Source organism: Pseudonaja textilis, chromosome 6, assembly GCF_049901715.1.
Source record: "Pseudonaja textilis isolate UNSWEBS1 chromosome 6, rPseTex1.2, whole genome shotgun sequence".
NCBI lineage: Eukaryota > Metazoa > Chordata > Lepidosauria > Squamata > Elapidae > Pseudonaja > Pseudonaja textilis.
In genome coordinates, this window is record NC_141995.1 from 11,564,929 (window position 1) to 11,583,249 (window position 18,321).

Below are 18,321 nucleotides of genomic sequence, written 5' to 3' on the forward strand. Positions count from 1 at the left end.
TGCTGAGTTTGGAAAACGTAGTTGAGGAGGGCCAATTTAGCGAAGGGAAGGATTAATAAGGACATGCTTTGAATCCAGTAAAGATTAGAAGACTGGAAATGTGGCAGAGACGAAGGCTACTTTTTCACTGTAACATGCTGCCTTTGGACTTTCCCTCTTACTGCCTGCAGAAATTTTGTGCCGTCACATTTTGTGACCTGGCTGCTGTTCCCTGAAGTCAAGGTGGTGGAAACTACAGCTTAATTCCCCTTTTGCTCCCATCCTTAATTCTTTCTTCAGTTTTCTTCTGCAGCATTGAAAAATGGTTTTGTGGATAGTGAAACAAATTTTGTTTGTTTTTTAAATGAGGAGAATATTATCTCAAGATGCTTTGGTATTTTTTGCTAGGGGAAAAAAAGAAAAGAAAACCTAAAAATAGGAATTTCTGCCATCAGTAATGTGCCTATTTTACACTCAAAAATAAATGCTGTAAAACTGCAAAAAAATCTTCAGGCTCAGCAGCTAACGGGAGAAGTTAACCATCTCAGTTTCTGAAGATCCCTTAACAGCATTATTGGCATGTTTCGACACAGCACTAATCTTAGATTGGAGAAGTCCTTGTATATAGAAGGGCTGTATATTTATCTAAATTAGCTCTTTATATCTCAGGTTGAGAGGCCTATTGTATAGCATTATAAAATTGATTTAGATAGCATCCAATGTTATTTTTTAATTGCCTGGTGACCTGCACCATACTCTTATCTTGACTAACTCTTCTTGTAGTAATTTAGCAGGGAATTCAATGGACATGTTACTTCTACTCTCAAAAATGACAAACAAGATTGCCAGTGGTTGTGGCCTTTAATATAAGACCTAGACTTGCAAATTCTCCCCTACAGTCTGTTGAATCTGAATTGATGGTATTGCAATCCTTTACTTGTATAGCTAGTAAGTTTTTTTTTTTGTTTTCATGTTGGCCTCATCAAACGACATTTGCAGGGTCAGATCCTTTCCAGATCTAATTTGCTCCTCTCTTCCCTCCCCTTACTTTCTTCTGTCCCAATTTTCTCCATATTTGTATGTCCTACCATTCTCCTTGTAGCCCATTCCCAGGATGACTTCTGGTGCTCTGTAATAGCGTGTGACCACATAGGGTGTCATCATGAAGCTAGTGCCTGCAGTCCTTGCCAGTCCAAAATCCAGGATCTTCAACGTACAGTCTGATTTTACCACAATATTACTTGGTTTTAAATCCTGTAAGATATGCAAGAGAGAGAGAGAGAAAGGGATAAGCTTTAATCTCACACCCACAATATCATTGGGTTTTGTCTATTGTGGGAGAAGAGTGTGAAATGAAAGACCCAACAGGGCCTAAAGCTGACTGAAAATTATTCATTGATGAGCCAAGAAAGGTAATTGGTATTTCAGCGATGGCCAAAACTTTGATGCCCATACATGGACCTCATTTAATTTTTTTTTTTGGGGGGGGGGCAACTGAGAGCATCAATAATGGGCCAGTGATGCAACAAAATGGTGGTGTTTGTGTCTGTAGGAGATGACTGGGCTGAACCCAAGGGAGAGGTCAACACATCATTAGTCACAAGTCCTAGAACACCCATAAGAAATCTAAGCTCACCTTGAATGCTTTTTATTCCCGCTCATCTTCCTTGACCATTAGTAGCTCAGATTTTTATAGAGTGCTTAAGCTTGCAATAAATCCTTATACCCATTGAAATTGCCCAAATCTCCTGATTTCCCTGGCATTTTGACAGTGTCATAACCCTTTAGTGGAACCAGGTAGAGAATAAGGAAGGTGACAGGGATGGAAATATGCAAGATCCATTACCTAGGCAAAAGGGTCTGAGAAATGAGACAACGGTTGGAAGCATATCAGGTAGTTGCCTTCCAGACTCATTGGAGTGAAGGGATTGAGGTATAGCCACAATGAGACTTGTGAGATTCTGTTACAGACAATCTCAAAAATATAGTTTAGTCTTCCTGTGGAATTAATTTCTTGATATGGTCTCACCGACAAGAATTTTCAGTCTTATTGATTTTTAAGAGGATTGGGGTGGGTGGGGGTGTGCTTTTAAAACAACAGGACTTGTACACTTGCTTTTGCAAGTTTTTTATCTTAAAAACCTTGCACCACAGCAAATGTAGTTAGAATAAATTTCAGGGATGCAAACAACAAATTTAGGGTGCTATGTGTTCCCTCCCCTCTTGGGCTTTGAAATCTACACTGCTGCTCATTTCAGTGTTTCTGGCTATGGTGGAAGTACAATAAAAGCTTTGAGGTGGGCATGCCCACGAATAATAAAGAATGCACAAGGAATAATAAAGAATTCACAAATTCATAATTTTCTTCATTTCATTCTTGTGGGGAAATCGTTCTTACTTTCATAGAGAGAGGCCAGCTTACCCTGTGAATGATTCCTGCAGAGTGAAGGTGTTTGATACCACACAGCATCTGATAGAGCAGGTAAGACATTCGCTCGTGATCTAACTCCATTTGAATCACCTGGCACAAATTGGCATCCATCAACTCCATTACTAAATAACTAGACAGGAGAACAAAGTCACATCATCATTCCTTGGCTGAGATGCTTCCAATGTAGCACTCCTTTCTACAGTCTCAGCCTTTCACAAATACCTGATAAAACCATCATTTTTTCTTCATATATTGCTTGACTTATGTTTGTTTATTTGTATCCCACCCTTATTATTTTTTACAAATATATTCAAGGCACTGAATATATCCAACACATCTTCCTCCTCCTATATCTACTATCCTCCTCACCACAACCCTGTGAGGTGAGTTGGGCTGAGAAAGAGTGACTGATCTAAAGTCATTCAGCTGGCTTTCATGGCTGAGGTGGAACCAGAATTCACCGTCTCCTGGTGACTGGCCCAAAGTCACCAAATCAGCTTTCATGACTAAAACAGGGCTGGAACTTACCATCCCCAGCTATCTTTCATGAAAAAGGTGGGACTTGAGCTCATGGTCTTCTGCTTTCTAGCCTGGTTTTTAACGACTAAATCAGGGATGTCAAACTTGCATTGTCACATGACATATCGTGACTTTTTTTGCCTTCACAAAACTGTGCATGGGCAAGGCCAGTGCGTGATGCATCTGGGCCATGGGCCACAAGTTTGACACTCCTGCACTAGACCAAACTGCCAAATATCCTCAAGTCAACAAATTATACTGTATTTTACATCATACCTTATAAAGAGTGGTTATGGCTTAACATAAAGCTTGAAAAACTTACAGTTTCTTTAATAAACAAATCAAGAGTTAGAACAATATGTGAGCCCAAATTCTGACTGGCAACATCTTTGTCACCTGCACTGTTTAAATAAATATATCTAGATTCTGAATTTTGGCCTTATTTCTAATCCTAAATGTAATTTTTTTAACTACAACATTTATTGTAACAAGCCTAGAACTTTCCTTTTGCTTTGTTTAGATATACATGGAGTAAGTTCACACATAATGATTTGATTTATTGCACTTTGATTTATTGCACTACTTATCTTTTTTTTAATATATAAACAAGTGTCTGAAATTTGGTAAATTTTAAAATAATTATGTGTTCAAAATATTTAGGAGAGGAATTGGTTGCCTTCTCTCATCATAAGATACAAAGTGAGGACAACAAATGAATTTATAGATTACTCAGATTTCATTCTGATCAGGATTTGATTATGTGCCAAGCAAGAGAAAATAATACTTGATAGAAATATTAATATTTTTTTTTCTGTCAACTAATTTTAGAGCTGTGGGTTATCATAAACTCTAATGAAATAAAGTGTTTCACTTGACACTCTTCCTTTCTTTTAAAGTGAGATGATTTAAAGGTAAATTGCCAAATCTTCAAAATCCTGCATATCTTAGGAAATTCAGACAGAAGTCCCATCACAAAGCAATTAAATCAAATTCCTGGGAGCCATTGCCTATGTATGAATCTTGTATTCATTCTTCTTCCTCATTCCCTGTAGGTCATTTATACATTTGCTCAGTTCTTTCTATTAGGATTCTCAATGGCTGTTCTCTAGTTTCCTATTCCCACATCAAGCTGTAATTGATTTCTGAAATACCCAAAGTAATAGAAGGCTAGAATCTGCAAAACTCAGAAACTAAAAAAAAAAAAAAAGATTACCTTGAGCAGTTTCTAAGAAAGAGCAGCTTTTTATATTTTGTTGTTCTTAGCTTTTAGTTTTCCCGCAAGATACCAAAGTGATTACTACCCCTCCCTTGCAGCAAAGTTTCTCTCTTGACTGCATTACTTACACATCCTGGAACTCCTCCAGAGATTTCTGTGGTGTAAAGACATTTAATAAACTGATAATCTGAAACGCAACAAGAGACAAAAGGGAGAGAAAAGAATAATTAAATATTAATGGTTGATCAGGTTAACAACAACTGCCTCACTGTTTCCTATCTTATGCAGTTTAAAAGCAAAGGGGAAAAACTTTATACAAAATTCAATAATGTTTTCTTCCCAGCTAAGAGTTCTGTGGCTCCATTTTCAGCCGCAGTGGAAGAATAGGTAGAACCTGGAAATAAGGAGAAATTTTCTGACAGTGAGAAAAATCAACCAATGGAACAGCTTGCCTTCAGATGTTGTGGGAGCTTCATCACTGGAGGCTTTCAAGAAGAGATTGGACTGCCATTTGTCAGAAATGGTGTACAGTATCCGCTTGGGTGGGGTGGACTAGATGACCTATATGGTCCCTTCCAACTCTGTTAATCTGAATTTGCAAAACCATTAAGCATCTCTGAAATTTTAAACATGGATCAGAAGCTTAGAGGAAATAGAGAACCTTTTGAAGAATGGCAGCTTGCCTATTTTAAAAAAAGGGTCATTGTTAAAATATTGACTTTTACCGCAGTTACTAATTTAGCTGCCACCAAAGTGTGGCTATAGATAGGATTCTGCTTGCTAGTGCCACTTTTGAATTCCTGTGTTTAGTTAGATTGAAGGATGTGTCTAGCAAGATTGAAGGATATACCCAATAAATGTAAATTTAAAGCCTACATCTGCTGAGGTATATCTTTCAATTTTGCTGTCAGCCAAATGTGTTGTCAGAGAAATGTCTGAAAGTTAACATAAGCAGCTGATATTAAAGACAAAGGCTGCATGGTATGGATATGTGATAATTTGTTTCTTCCACTGTCAAGGTAACTCTGGGGATGAGGTTGATAAAGTGCCAATAGTAGGCTGTACAACTATAGAGTAAATTTGAGATTCAGGTATTTAAATGACACCACAAACTCAAACTAGAGAATTTGACAGCAGTTCAGAAAATAAAACTACACGGTTATGTTTATTTTATCTTTGTTCTTGTTCTTTCAGACTGCTAATTTTGATATCCTGATTATATATGTTCCTTCTTCTGTCCTGGTACTTAATTTCTATTTGAACTGGACAGATGTTTATTTGTGATTCTTTCAACTAATTGATTACATGGCTTCTGATTTAGGCTTTGGGACTAAGAGTTTATGAGTCATTTTCTAAATAGGACACATTTATTTTCATTAAAACTGATCCCCTCTCTCCTTTGGGAGATATTTTTAATGTGGCCCTATGAAAATGGAATTTCTCTTCAATAATGTGTGAGCTTGCTATAATATTGTCATGTATTTGCTTAGATAGACATGTTAGTTATGTTTTGTTCTGTAGTTACTGGTAAGTACAACCCTGAAAGATGCTCATACATTTTTCATAGGCAGTATTTTGTCATAGGAGGACTGGAAGCCTATTAAAGAGCTCTGAAGAAAAAGCAAAAAAAGCACTTAAAAGCTGAACAGTTTTGAAGAAAATTTTCTTGTTCTGAATGACTGATGAAGGAGGTATAATTTTTATATATATATATATATATATATATATATATATATATATATATATATATAAATTTGGCGCAGTGGTTAGAGTGCAGTACTGCAAGCTACTCCCACTGCAATTTGGCAGATCGAATACCACCAGGCTCAAGGTTGACTCAGCCTTCCATCCTTCCAAGGTGGGTATAATGAGGACCCAAATTGTTGGGGGCAATATGCTGACTCTGTAAACTGCTTTGAGAAGGCTGTAAAGCACTATAAATTGGCATATAAGTCTAAGTACTATTGCTATAATGGCTAGAAAACCAAAAGGAACTCTACAGAGTAGGGCATGATGAACTATAATTATTTTTCCAAGATGCCCAGGCCAAGAAGTGGACTAAGAAAGCTGTTGATGGACAAATGATCCAGCACAGGTGGCATCCAGAAAGATGGACTGAGAAGGGGGAGAGAGAATTCTGCCAGAGAGAGAAAGCTACCAATAGAGGTAGCCCATTATTTATCTCTAAGGAAGGGAAATTAGGCACAGAAACAGCAATGAATTTGCGTTTAGTCAACATGGTAGGTTGTATGCATATGCAATAGAAAAAGTAGGCAACTATAAAATGTTTAGCCTAGCCAGAGTTAAACCTTTAGTTCAGGTTGGAAGAAGAAATATTGAGTGAAGAAGTTTGGCCCATTTTTCTAGAAGATGGTGGATGTATAATACTCTTTTATATCTCGGGCCAGTAATTTGACACCTTGCCACAATGAAAACAGCAGTTTGGCCCATCAACAAGAAAAGTATTAGGGATGTACATGATTTAAGAACAACCTGGAAGAACAACTTTGGACCTTATGCAAGAGTAGCATCATTCTTAGGTTCTAGAAGGTAGGCACACCTTTTTTTCTATGAACCTAAGAGTGCTTTAATGATTTGATTAATTCTTCCTCAAACAGAAGACTGAAAAAGTATTTGCTACATTAATATAGCAATAGCATTAGCACTTAGACTTATATACCACTTTATAGTGCTTTGCAGCCCTCTCTAAGTGGTTTACAGAGTCAGCATATTGTCTCCAACAATCTGGGTCCTCATTTTATCGACCTCAGAAGGATGGAAGGCTGAGTCAACCTTGAGCCTGGTGAGATTTGAACTGCCAAATTGCAGGCAGCCAACAGGCAGGAGAAGTAGCCTGTAGTACTTCACTGTAACCACTGTACCACCATGGCTCATAGGTATCTGATAGGTACTCTTTTCATGCATACATAGGGTTTGAAACATTTCTTCCTAAGGTTTTCCTAATTATGCGGGGTCCTAAGGCTGTGTCTTGACACCAGTGAGACAGAACATAGCACAGAGATTAATAGGGTTGGAAGGGATCTTGGAGATCTTCTAGTCCAACACCATGATCTAGCAGAAGACCCTGTATCATTCCAGACAAATGACTGTCCAGTTTCTTCTTGAAAACCTCTAGTGATGGAGCACCCACAACTTTTGGAGGTAAGACATTTCACTGATTAATTATACTCACTGTCAGGAAATTTCTCCTTAGTTCTAGGTTGATACTCTCTTTTTTCCACCTGTTACTTCTTGTCCTGCCTTCAGGTATTTTGGAGAATAGGTTGTCTTCCTCTCCTTTATGACAGTACCTCAGCTACTGGAAAACAGCCATCACATCACCCCTATTCCTTCTCTTTGTCAGACTACACCAGGGGTCTTCAACCTTAAACACTCAAAGAGCCATTTGGACAGGTTTCCCACAGAAAAGAAAACAAAGGAGGCCAATAATTTAACAATTATTGTGTGACTGGGTGGGCATGGCCAACTCGACGTCACTCACTCCTACCCAGTTACCACCTGCTCTGGAATATGGAGCAAGTTTCCATCCCCTGCCATCACCTTTACCTTCTCAGGCCAGGTGAGGAGGGACGGGGAGGCGAGGGATGGGGCCAGCCAACAGAGAACTGCAGGATCAGCCGACAGGGAACCACAGCAGAGGGTTGAAAGAGCTGCATGTGGCTCCAGAGCTGGACTAGACAAATACCTAGTTCCCTGAATCATTGTTTTCTAAATTCTGTAAAGGAAAGACTTGAGGAGAATGGTTCGAATATTTGGTGATCTAAATGAAGGCAGGATGTACTTCACAGCTGTTTTACATCTCATGAATAACTTTTGTCCTTAGTATTAATCCTGATTCTATTCAGTTGCTCTCCCTAGGAAGAAGGCAAGGGCAAACCACTTCCGAAAATATTGCCCAGAAAACTGCAGGGACTAATTCAGGCAGTCATCAGGAGTCAACACAGGTTTTCCACTCTTCTCTGGAGAACTTCAATTGACTTTAAAAGGGAAAGAATCTCCATACTGAAAGCATAATCAAATAGGCTGCTCCATGGCTGTACTATAATAACACATTCTTCTTGCCACAAAGAATGTGTGTGTGTGAGTGTGTGTGTGTGGTGCCCTTTCCTAGACATCTGCTTTGGGAAGGGAATAAAGCATCTGTGATCACATCTGCATTTCAGCATTCTATTCAAATCTATGTGTTTGTTAATGGAAGATATATTTAAAAAAAAAAAAAAACATTTACTGGTACACAAAGACCCTATGGGATTTTGCATTTAAAATAACGAAGGTTAGACAGTCAACTTTGCAACAACATATTAGCACAATCTTTTTCACTTAGTAGTGTGAACTATACAGGCTTCTGAGCCCTTTCAGCAAAGGAATACTTACATTTTTGTGATTCACACACTTCATGAGAACTAGCTCCCTATACGCCCGTTTAGCATGTGTTTGATTTTGAAATGGCCTGCTGAGCTTCTTGATAGCCACATTTCTGTCCAGTACAGCATCATATGCAGCACTAAAACAAGAAAAAGAAAATGACAATAGAAGAACTATTAATCTGTAGGATTCCCACTCAAATATCATTGCCTGAGTTTGATTCACTTTCAATGTTTTTCCCCCCCAAAAGAAAAGAGATAGAATTTTGCATTTCTTCAATAGCTTTACTTTCCTTCCGAGACTTATCCCAATTTATTTGAATAAATATGCATCAATATAGTTTAGGAAAATACCCCAAGTGACTTCAGTGGAAGCTGGCAACTCAGTTGTTAAGCCATACTAGGTGAAAAGAGGCACGGTGGTTCAGTGGTTTAATGATGCTGGAGATGGTCTCTGCTCCAGTGGTTCAAGTCCGAGCACTGTGTGACAGTGTGAACTCCCATCAGTTGCCTCAGCTTCTGCCCACCTAGCAGTTTGAAAACGTTATATGCAACTAGATATATAGGTACCCACTTCAGTTTAGAGATGAGTTGGTGCTCTGTGCAGGCTGTCAGATTTCTGCCAGCTCTGAACCTTCCTGCTTGCAACACCCATTTGTGAGGCAGCTCTGGGGGAAGGAAGGGGGCCTTGGATGACGCTGCATGAAGAACCAGTCATATTTCTTTCTGGTATGAAGCTAGCTTGCATCTTGGGAAGCGCACAAGTGTGTACCTGACAGAGCTGGTAAACAGGCAACTAAACTACTACTCTGCAATAGCACTATAGTCTCCTGGCTAACGTAAGAATGCCACATTGCTAATAATAATAAGTGAAAAACCACATGGTCCACACCATGCTTACAATTTTACTTCGGCTATCATTTATTTTATTGCATCAGAAAACTGGGACTCGAAACAGTTGGGTGAGTTCAAACAGCAGGTAAGATTTTTGGAACTCAGCTCAGGAGGAAGCTAGGTAAAAAGGCAAATCTTCACAGCCACTTTTCTTTATTTGCCTGCCTTTCTGAATGTTTATCTTCGCACTGGGGTGATTAGCAAAAAGAGAATTGATGTTTATATTTAGAGTTATTGGAGACATTGATTAAAATATGTTGTGAAGGACATAAATGTGGGCACTGATCAAAATCACTGTCATAACTGTGAACAGATACTATCCAAGGCAGTCACTAAATGAGGACTACCTGCATGCTTGTTCATTATTTATCCTGGCTATTAATAATTGAATTCAATTTATTCCAATGTAACTTGTTTTATACTGTATATTGTCTCAGTGACCCATATGCTCATCTAAATTAATCTACAGTGAATTGTATGCTTGGCCAACCCTAATCTGAACTGGATTCAGTCTTGGAATAAGGAAGATAGCCTTTATCTATTCACTCCTCTCAACCAATAAAAGGAATTCATTCTTCTATTCTGGGAATTGAAGTCTGATAAAATTAGAGGAATTAGATCAGGAAAGGTTTGTAATAGCAATACTGTTTCAATGAAGTTTGTAAAGGGCCTTCTAAGAGGGAGCAAGAAATAAACATATTTTTTAGAAAATATCTTATTTATTTGACTTGTTTGCCGTTCGTTCATCTGTAGGCTACACTTGTTAGTATTAAAAGTCCTCTTATTACTACAGATTACTACTATCCGGGTTCTATTATAAAACTACTAACTAAAACTCTACTAAAGAATAAAATGCCTCTTCCTTTAATGTTATTTCTAATTTCATTTAATGACAAGTTCACTGGCGGGTTAAACTGCTTTTGCACAATTTGAGGAAATGCATGGATAAACCTAAAATTTTATGCTTAAAAAAATGGAATGCTGGATCTCTACAGTAATCATTTCAGAACAGTGATCTCTTCCCGCATCCCCCACCCAAAAGAAAGAATGAGGATAAAGACTTATTTATCTAGAAAGATTTACTTATCAAAAAAAAACCCACAGCTGGTTGTATTTGTTTCTTACCTTTTCACAGCAGGTATAATAGCAATAGCACTTAGATTTATATACTGCTTCACTGTGCTTTACAGCCCTCTCTAAGCGGTTTATAGAGTCAGAATACTGCCCCAACAATTTTGGGTCCTCATTTTACCCACCTCAGAAAGATGGAAGGCTGAGTCAACCTTGAGCCTGGTGGGATTTGAACTGCTAAATTGCAGGCAGCTGGCAGTCAGCAGAAGTAGCCTGCAGTACTGCACTCTAACCACTGTGCCACCGTGGCTCAACGTTGAAAAGAGCATATCAGCTACGTTTATTAATTAATTAATTTTATTTAGATTTATTTATTTATAAATTATTAATTTGTGCCAGGAAAAATTGGAGCAAGGCGAGAGAGAAATAAGAATTCCCAGTTCTATTTATTAAAAGGATGTGCCGTTCAGAAAGAGATATTGTAGGAAATGTATGTCTCCATCTCCAGCTTGTAAGAGAGTAGGCTGGTAAACACTTTAATCTATATTTCAGAGGTATAATCATCATACATTTCAGCAGCAGAATAATCCACCATTGTTAGTGATTTTTAACCTCAATTCTCACAGGAAATATTGAAACTTTTTCTCTCGCTCTCCTTGGAAAAGGAGAGTCTCATTTTCCAGAATTCCCTTTAATCTCCTTAAAACTGTGACAATGTATAAAGGTTCAATAATTTGGCCAGGGAAAGAAATGGCCTCTGGAGACAGTCTAGCACTTATTGGCTCTCTTGTTCTGTTAATGTGTGGCTATCATTCTTCATGAATGTTGCATCTGACACAGGGGTGGGATTCAAATTTTTTAACAACTGGTTCTGTGGGCATGGCTTAGTTGGTAGGCATGGCTTGGTGGTCATGTGACTGGGTGGGTGTGGCCAACTCAATATCATTCACATTGAGGCACGCATCTCCTCGCCTGGCCTCTCATGACTGTGGGGATGCTGCAACAGTCATAAGTGTGAAAAATGGTCATAAGTCACTTTTTTCAGTGCCATTGTAATTTTGAATGGTCACTCCACACAAGCAAAGTACCAGCAAATGAGGGAAAAAAAACTCCAGAGAAGTTCCTGAGACAGGAAGTCTAGTCCTGCCAAGAATGTAAAAGAGTTAATGGAGAGGCAGTTTCTGTAAGCAACACCAGAATCTTTCCTTCCTGCCTTCCTTACAGGATTAGGCCAGTAATTTCTTCTAACAACCGGTTCTCCGAACTGCTTAGAATGTTAACAACCAGTTCTAGCGAATAGTTGCAAACTTGTAGAATCCCACACCTGATCTGACACACAAGAAATAAGGGTAAACAAGATCTTCCACATTGCCCTCTCCTCATATCAGCTTGTTTCAATCAAAAGCAGCTATGCGAAAAGCTGGGAACTGCAGATCCACATCAAGCAACACAGACAGGCTGAATTCTCTGACCTTTTCTATCAAATTGAATATTTCAATCATGGAGAGGATCACCATTTCAAGCAAAGGTTGCAGCCATGTTCCAAGATAGATATCACTTGAAGATGCATAATACAGAACCTGGAGCTTAAATAAATCAAATGTAATGTAGCTGTAGCATATATCCCCACGTACCATTCATTTCCACTTGTAATGAAAAAAGAACAACAACCCCAAAACTTATTAATTCTGCAATGGAACAAAGATTTTATTTGTTCATTCTCATGGCCACTTTTTTTAAAAAAAAGCAGGGAAAGCTAAAAGAAAGATGTATGCGAGCTCTTCTTTGCGTCAAATATATTTTCAAGGTCAAAATAGTTTCAGTAATAACAATTCCATTTTTTTTTACATATAAACACCCTATTTATTTACCTAATGCATAGGAAATAGGGTGATACAGGTGTGTGGCACCAAAACAAGCCTTATTCCCCACTCACCACCTTATCTTATAATAGCTTACTAACATAAAATATGACCTTCTTTTGGCTTAGGCTAGTTTGGTTTATCTTGCCAGAATTAAAGACAAAGGTCTTTGCATTATCTTCATCAGACTCAAGGAAGTAAGAATGACAGGAGGAGTTACTTCAGTGAGTTACTTTCTTTATTGCTGCTCACTTATACACCGGAATCTTGCCAGACTAAAGCACAAATCTGCAAAGCTATTATATATACCCATGAAAGGCTAGGGAGGGTCTGCCTTGTCTCTCTTCCTACACCCCAAAGTTTCCAAGCATGATTTTTCGGGATACTTATAATATAAGCCCTACCCCAAAAATAAGCCCCAGTTAAGATAATCAGTCATATGGACACATTTAGGGCCATTTCCCCCCAAATAAGACCTAACTGGAAAATAAGCCCTGATGAGTCTTTTGGAGTCAAAATCAATATAAGACCTGATCTTATTAATTAATTAATTCTGTAAAGTGATTGTTGGTAATTTGTTCCAGAAGACACAATGAATATTAAAACCAACAGGTACCAAGAAAACCATGTCATTTTCAGCCAGAAGAAATAGCATGTCATAAGGCAGCCAATGTCAGCAAGTTCTTCCTTGCGTGTCAACTACAAGGAGAAAGATGAATGCCAGGACAAGTTTTCTGCTTCAAAACCCATCAAATACCGAATTCTAAGCACCATGTTAAGCAGCCGAGTGCTGAGGTAGGACTGTACTATATTCCACCACAATCTGCTATTGTTTCTTTTCACTGGAAATCCTAAGGGACCATCAATTTTCTGGCTGCAGAGCAAGTTTTTTTCCCCAAACATTGGTCATTCCCTATGACCTCTTCCTACACACACAAACATATGAAACAAGAAAGTAAATTTAAGTAGTTAAAAAGCATTCTGCTGCAAGTACTGTAGGTAAACCACTGACATGCTTAAACAATAGCACTTACATAAAGTTTCACAGTGCTTTTACAGGCCTCTCTAAGCAGTTTACAGAGTCGGCCTCTTGCTCCCAACAATCTGAGCCCTCATTTTACCAACCTCAGGAGGATGGAAGGCTGAGTCAACCTTGAGCCTGGTGAGATTCAAACTGCCAAATTGCAGGTAGCCTGCAGTCAGCAGAAGTAGCTTGCAGTACTGCATTCTAACCACTGCACCACCATGGCTTAAGATTGGAGTGTTCCTGCACAGCTCACTTTTGACATGCTAGCATTACACCTTTTTGGATTTCTTGACTCTTTCTCGCCGATTTATGTGGGTTCTGCCGCAGTTGGTGTGAAAGCTACGGGAGGAATCTTCTGCCCAACACCCTCAAGATGCCTGCTGTGTAACGACATGTCTTGAAGCAAGTATCAGAAATCAAATGACAACGACAATAGACAATCAGCAGGAACCCCATAATGAAAACTGGCATCTCCTGCTGGCAACTTATTCTCCCTCCCAGTATTCAGGCAGAAATGCATATAAACATGCCTTAATTTTGGAGAATATTTTTGCCTCATTCTTTCCTCTTCAGACCACATGTTAGATTGTGTTGACAGTCTAATTTAGCAAATACGTTTTTTTATACCAATATTCAGAAGATACATTCATGAAGGCTACAGGGCATCAAATCCTTTCAGAAAGATAATCCTTTATGTATGCTCTTTGGCCCAAATCCTTGGCCCTTCAACCCCACTGTAAATATATAGTCCCAAATATCCCTATATATGATATATAAAACACATAGGGGCACTTAAAGATTTGTCCACCCTGAACACAATGTAATCTCTGACATAAATGGATTTCTCCCCCTTGTAGAACATCAAACAGATTAAGATTTTTAAAAATGGGGAAACAGAGAATTTGCATTTGCATTTGTTACTTCCTAACCATCTAGAACAATGTTTCTCAACCGTGGCAGCTTTAAGATGAGTGGAACTCAACTCCCAAAATTCCCCAGTCAGCATTCTGGCTAGGGAATTCTGGGAGTTGGCCACAGATAGTAAAGCTGCCCAAATTAAGATACACTGGTCTAGAATCATTGTAATCTTACTTGCTATACCAGCAGAGAAATGCAGAGAAGGAGCGGGGGCAACCCTGAGCCATGAAAGAACAAATTACTGAGTCTGGAAAAAAAAATAAAGAAGGTAAGAAATACTCAAAATAACTCTCCCTTGACTGTGTTAAGTATAAGCTGAAGTGCAAAGGGGCTTTATCAGGCTTTCAGGATTCTGATAAAATACTCTGACTGCAATAAATTATATTTGAAAACTCCTAACAACTCCTGCTTCCTAACCTTGCCAGTTTCTAGGGGATAACAAGTATAATATTTACAAAACATGTTTGAAAGCAGAGCTTGTGGATTTTAAAATGTGGTCATATTTCTGGAAGGATTTATAGCGAAATGTCTTGCTTAAACCATCTTACTATCCTAGTATCTGTATAGCTGCTATATATTTTTTAAAAATACAACAGTTATATTTGTCTTCTTAAAAAATATGAGAATTCTAAGTCAGTTATGGTTTTATCACAAAAGCTATAACTTAACTGCAATGCATACAATTAAAAATTACTGGTTTAACATAAATCAGTTGAGGCAGAGTGTATTAAAATCAACAAAAAACAGTAGAAATCAATTTTAATGGCCCAGTTTAATTGGGAGAAATATTGCTTTTAGCTAAACACATAAATTGCTAAAGCCAAAACAAATGAACTATGGACAACAGAGTATTGTATCGTGATATTAGGTATGCACATCTATTGATATGAAAGTCATATCATTCATAGATTACATTTAGTTATAACATAGTTCATTAGATGGTGCTTAGAGTTGTATGACCATGCTTTCTGTATTATGCAAACCATGTTAACTTTATTCATTCAGTATAGTATAATTAAACTGAGGCTCAACAGTGCTTTCTCACTTTCACACATGGACATTAATTGTCTTTAATGATCTGCCCAAAAGTTTATTTCAACTGGCAAGAGAGAAATCACCCGAGTTATGACTGTTTTACAAAACAAAGGTTGCAAGAAACAAAATAAATGACTTAACATTAAAGAATTCATAGACGATTGATAATTTCTAAGTAGTCAGTACGTACTAAAAATAGCATTTTGACTTAATTTTTAACGCGGTGGTAATTTAACTTCCACTTAATCTTTCTATTTTAAGTCCAAACATACAGTAATTTTAAACCTCACCAGCACTGATAAGAGTCCAGACAAAGGTTTTTCTTCAACTCAGGACAAAGAAGACCATTCTTATTTTAAAATATTAGACAAAAACATTTGGCTTCAAAAACAGGGCCAATGGAAGATCTGCAGGGACATGATAAGATTCAACTCTTGAAGATTAGGACAGCTATTCATTTGATGAAAGGCCTACTGGGAGCAATTTAAATTGCAATGAGTTCCTTAGAGAAAAATCAGTATATAGATATATGAAACCAACCAACGAACCAATTTTCTCTCCAGGATCTGTGACAGCAGGGGCACCATCTCATCCCCAAAATACATTGCTTCTGTATAGTTTACTAAAGAGAAAAAAAAGGTGTTTAAATGCATCTGCATTCTTCACAACCGTGTATTTTGATATTCTATTCAGGTATCTCTCCAAATTACCCAAAGTGTAACATTGTGAAATTCTGCTAAGAAGTACTGCCAACATTCACTGAGAAAGAGGATGCAGTAAAGGAATTGTGAGGCCCCTCTTAAAGCAACTCATCCTGAAGAAACTATCAGTAGAAACTATTAGGAAAAATATGTCCATATGAGGGGCAGGAGTGGGATCCTACCGGCATAACAACAGGTTCAGAGAGTGTGCGCTTTGCGTGTGCACGCCAAAAACACGCTGCGCACACATGCACACGACTTACAAATTACTGGCTCCGTCAACCATTCACCTGCTCCAGCTGATAAGTGGCACTCAGCTGTGCCACACAAAGCAGCTGAGGAGGAAAACGCAGGGAATAAAGGATAGCCTAGAGCCTGGGCAGGCAGGCGGGCCAAAAACATGACCAGAAGGTTGTTGCAGAGAACTGGTTCGGTGTCAGCTGCTCTTCGGAGCGCCCGGCTCTATAGAAAACCAGTAGCATCCCACCCCTGATGAGGGGCCCTTGGTGTTCTTTGAGCTTGGTTGTTTTGTTGCAGATTTTTCATTACCTAGCACTAACACTGATGACATTACCTATTTGGGGTAATGAAACGTCTGCAAGAAAACCACCAAGTCCAGAGAATACCAAGGACCCCTCATTTCCACCCTGAGCTACAAATACTTCTCCTTTATTAGATGTCCATACATAGGGAGTGATAAGGAATGTTCCATAAGAAAATAAATCTGGAGAAATTTATTTATCTGAAGAAAAGAAATAAATCTTTCTTTTGTATCTGTTTTTCTTCCTTATTTCACAGAACACAATATTCAAATACAATAGACTAATGGCCAAACAGGTCTTTGTATGGTGTAAATCCCAGCTCCAGTGAATATCTGCATTTTGAGCCAACACATACATTGGTCCAATCCCTTGACACCAGCTGGATCAGGATTTCCAATCACCCTATTGATTGGGAAACAGACGCAGCTGCTTCTCAGATTAATTTTATTTATTTGTTTGTTCATTTTTGGTAGTTTGCAAAGGTTACAGGGCCATTCTTGCAGCCTGAAAATAGACTGAGTGATATTATTTCAGCAGTCACCACTATGTAATGGGATAGGGATGATAATATAAGATTATCTTCAAATATGGGGAGAAATAAACTGCATTTGCTCCCATTGCCTACTTCCTCCAAGAGGGAGAAAGAGAGGGACGGAAGGAGAGAGAGAGAGAGAGAGGTAGGGAGGAGGGGGACTGAAATGCTAAGTGTTTGTTACAAGGAAAATGGAAAAGTGTGTTAAATAGAGGAATAATGGAATGGTTTATCCTGCCAGAAAGCATTGTTGGCTGACTGGAACACAAAAACATTCCATTTTGCAGACTTTTGTTGAAGTTCCTTGTAATTTCTTCGATCATTAGGGAAAAAAATTGTCTGCAATTTCAAGTCAGGGGGTCCCTTTTACAGGGTCCTACTAAACTGATGGGAAAAATAGGGGCCTTTCAGCCAGGAGAATATAAAGTGATGCTTTTCATGTAACTCAGAGAAGGATTGCTAAAAGCACTAGCCAGTGGTCAGAAACTGTGGTCTGTAACTGCAAATATGCACGAAATTGTGCAGTCCTGCTTTCAAGGCAATGTGGAAGAAGGGTGAATATTGGCCTATGTTTGTTAAAAAGACTTTAATATGAGGCTCCTAGAGGGAAGGGGAAAAGGGCTCCCGATAGCCTCGATATTCCACAGTGTTCTTGTTTTGAAGATTGGGTCAGTTCAAATCAGCATGAGGATAAACGACTATACAAAAAGGGAAAGAGACATGACCTCAAAGGGGTTAGCCGAAGCTTTTTCACACTTTAGTGAGATATATTATATTTCTAATTGGAGACATTATATCTACATGTGCATAAAGGTAAAGGTAAAAGTTTCCCCTGTCCAGTAATGTCCAACTCGAGGGGGTGCTGATTATCTCTGTTTTCTAGCCAAGGGAGCCAGCGTGTCAACTCATAAAATATTTCTATGGTTTTTTTAGAGTTGCCAACAGAAAGGGAGGGGGGAGCAGCGCAGCTGCTTGCAAACTGAAACTGCATTCCATAAAAGTTTTCAAAGATAGTAACTAGGTGACTGAAGTTTCTACCATGCAAAATTCTAACTGGAGAATATGATTGATGACTCTTGGCTATGGATGTATCCCATTGGAGAATATGAATTACGATACATCCGGGAGGGAAACCAGGGTCAAGGGTGACAATGAATTATGTGTCTCAGAGTCAGCTACACCCAGGCAATACCGGACAGTTTAATTTCC

General features: G+C 38.5%; 1 protein-coding gene across 5 annotated transcripts in view; it reads right to left on the reverse strand.

Moving 5' to 3' along the window:
• MAPK10 (mitogen-activated protein kinase 10) overlaps positions 1-18,321 on the reverse strand; it is a 217,490-nt gene that overhangs the window by 52,035 nt on the left and 147,134 nt on the right. For all 5 annotated transcript variants that reach the window (XM_026697825.2, XM_026697824.2, XM_087935861.1 and 2 more), the window contains exons 5-8: positions 8,541-8,670; positions 4,274-4,332; positions 2,402-2,540; positions 1,068-1,233 (exon numbers count right to left, since the gene is read on the reverse strand). In XM_026697825.2, coding sequence (XP_026553610.1) covers positions 1,068-1,233; positions 2,402-2,540; positions 4,274-4,332; positions 8,541-8,670 — 494 coding nt within the window. The remainder of the gene's footprint in view (positions 1-1,067; positions 1,234-2,401; positions 2,541-4,273; positions 4,333-8,540; positions 8,671-18,321) is intronic.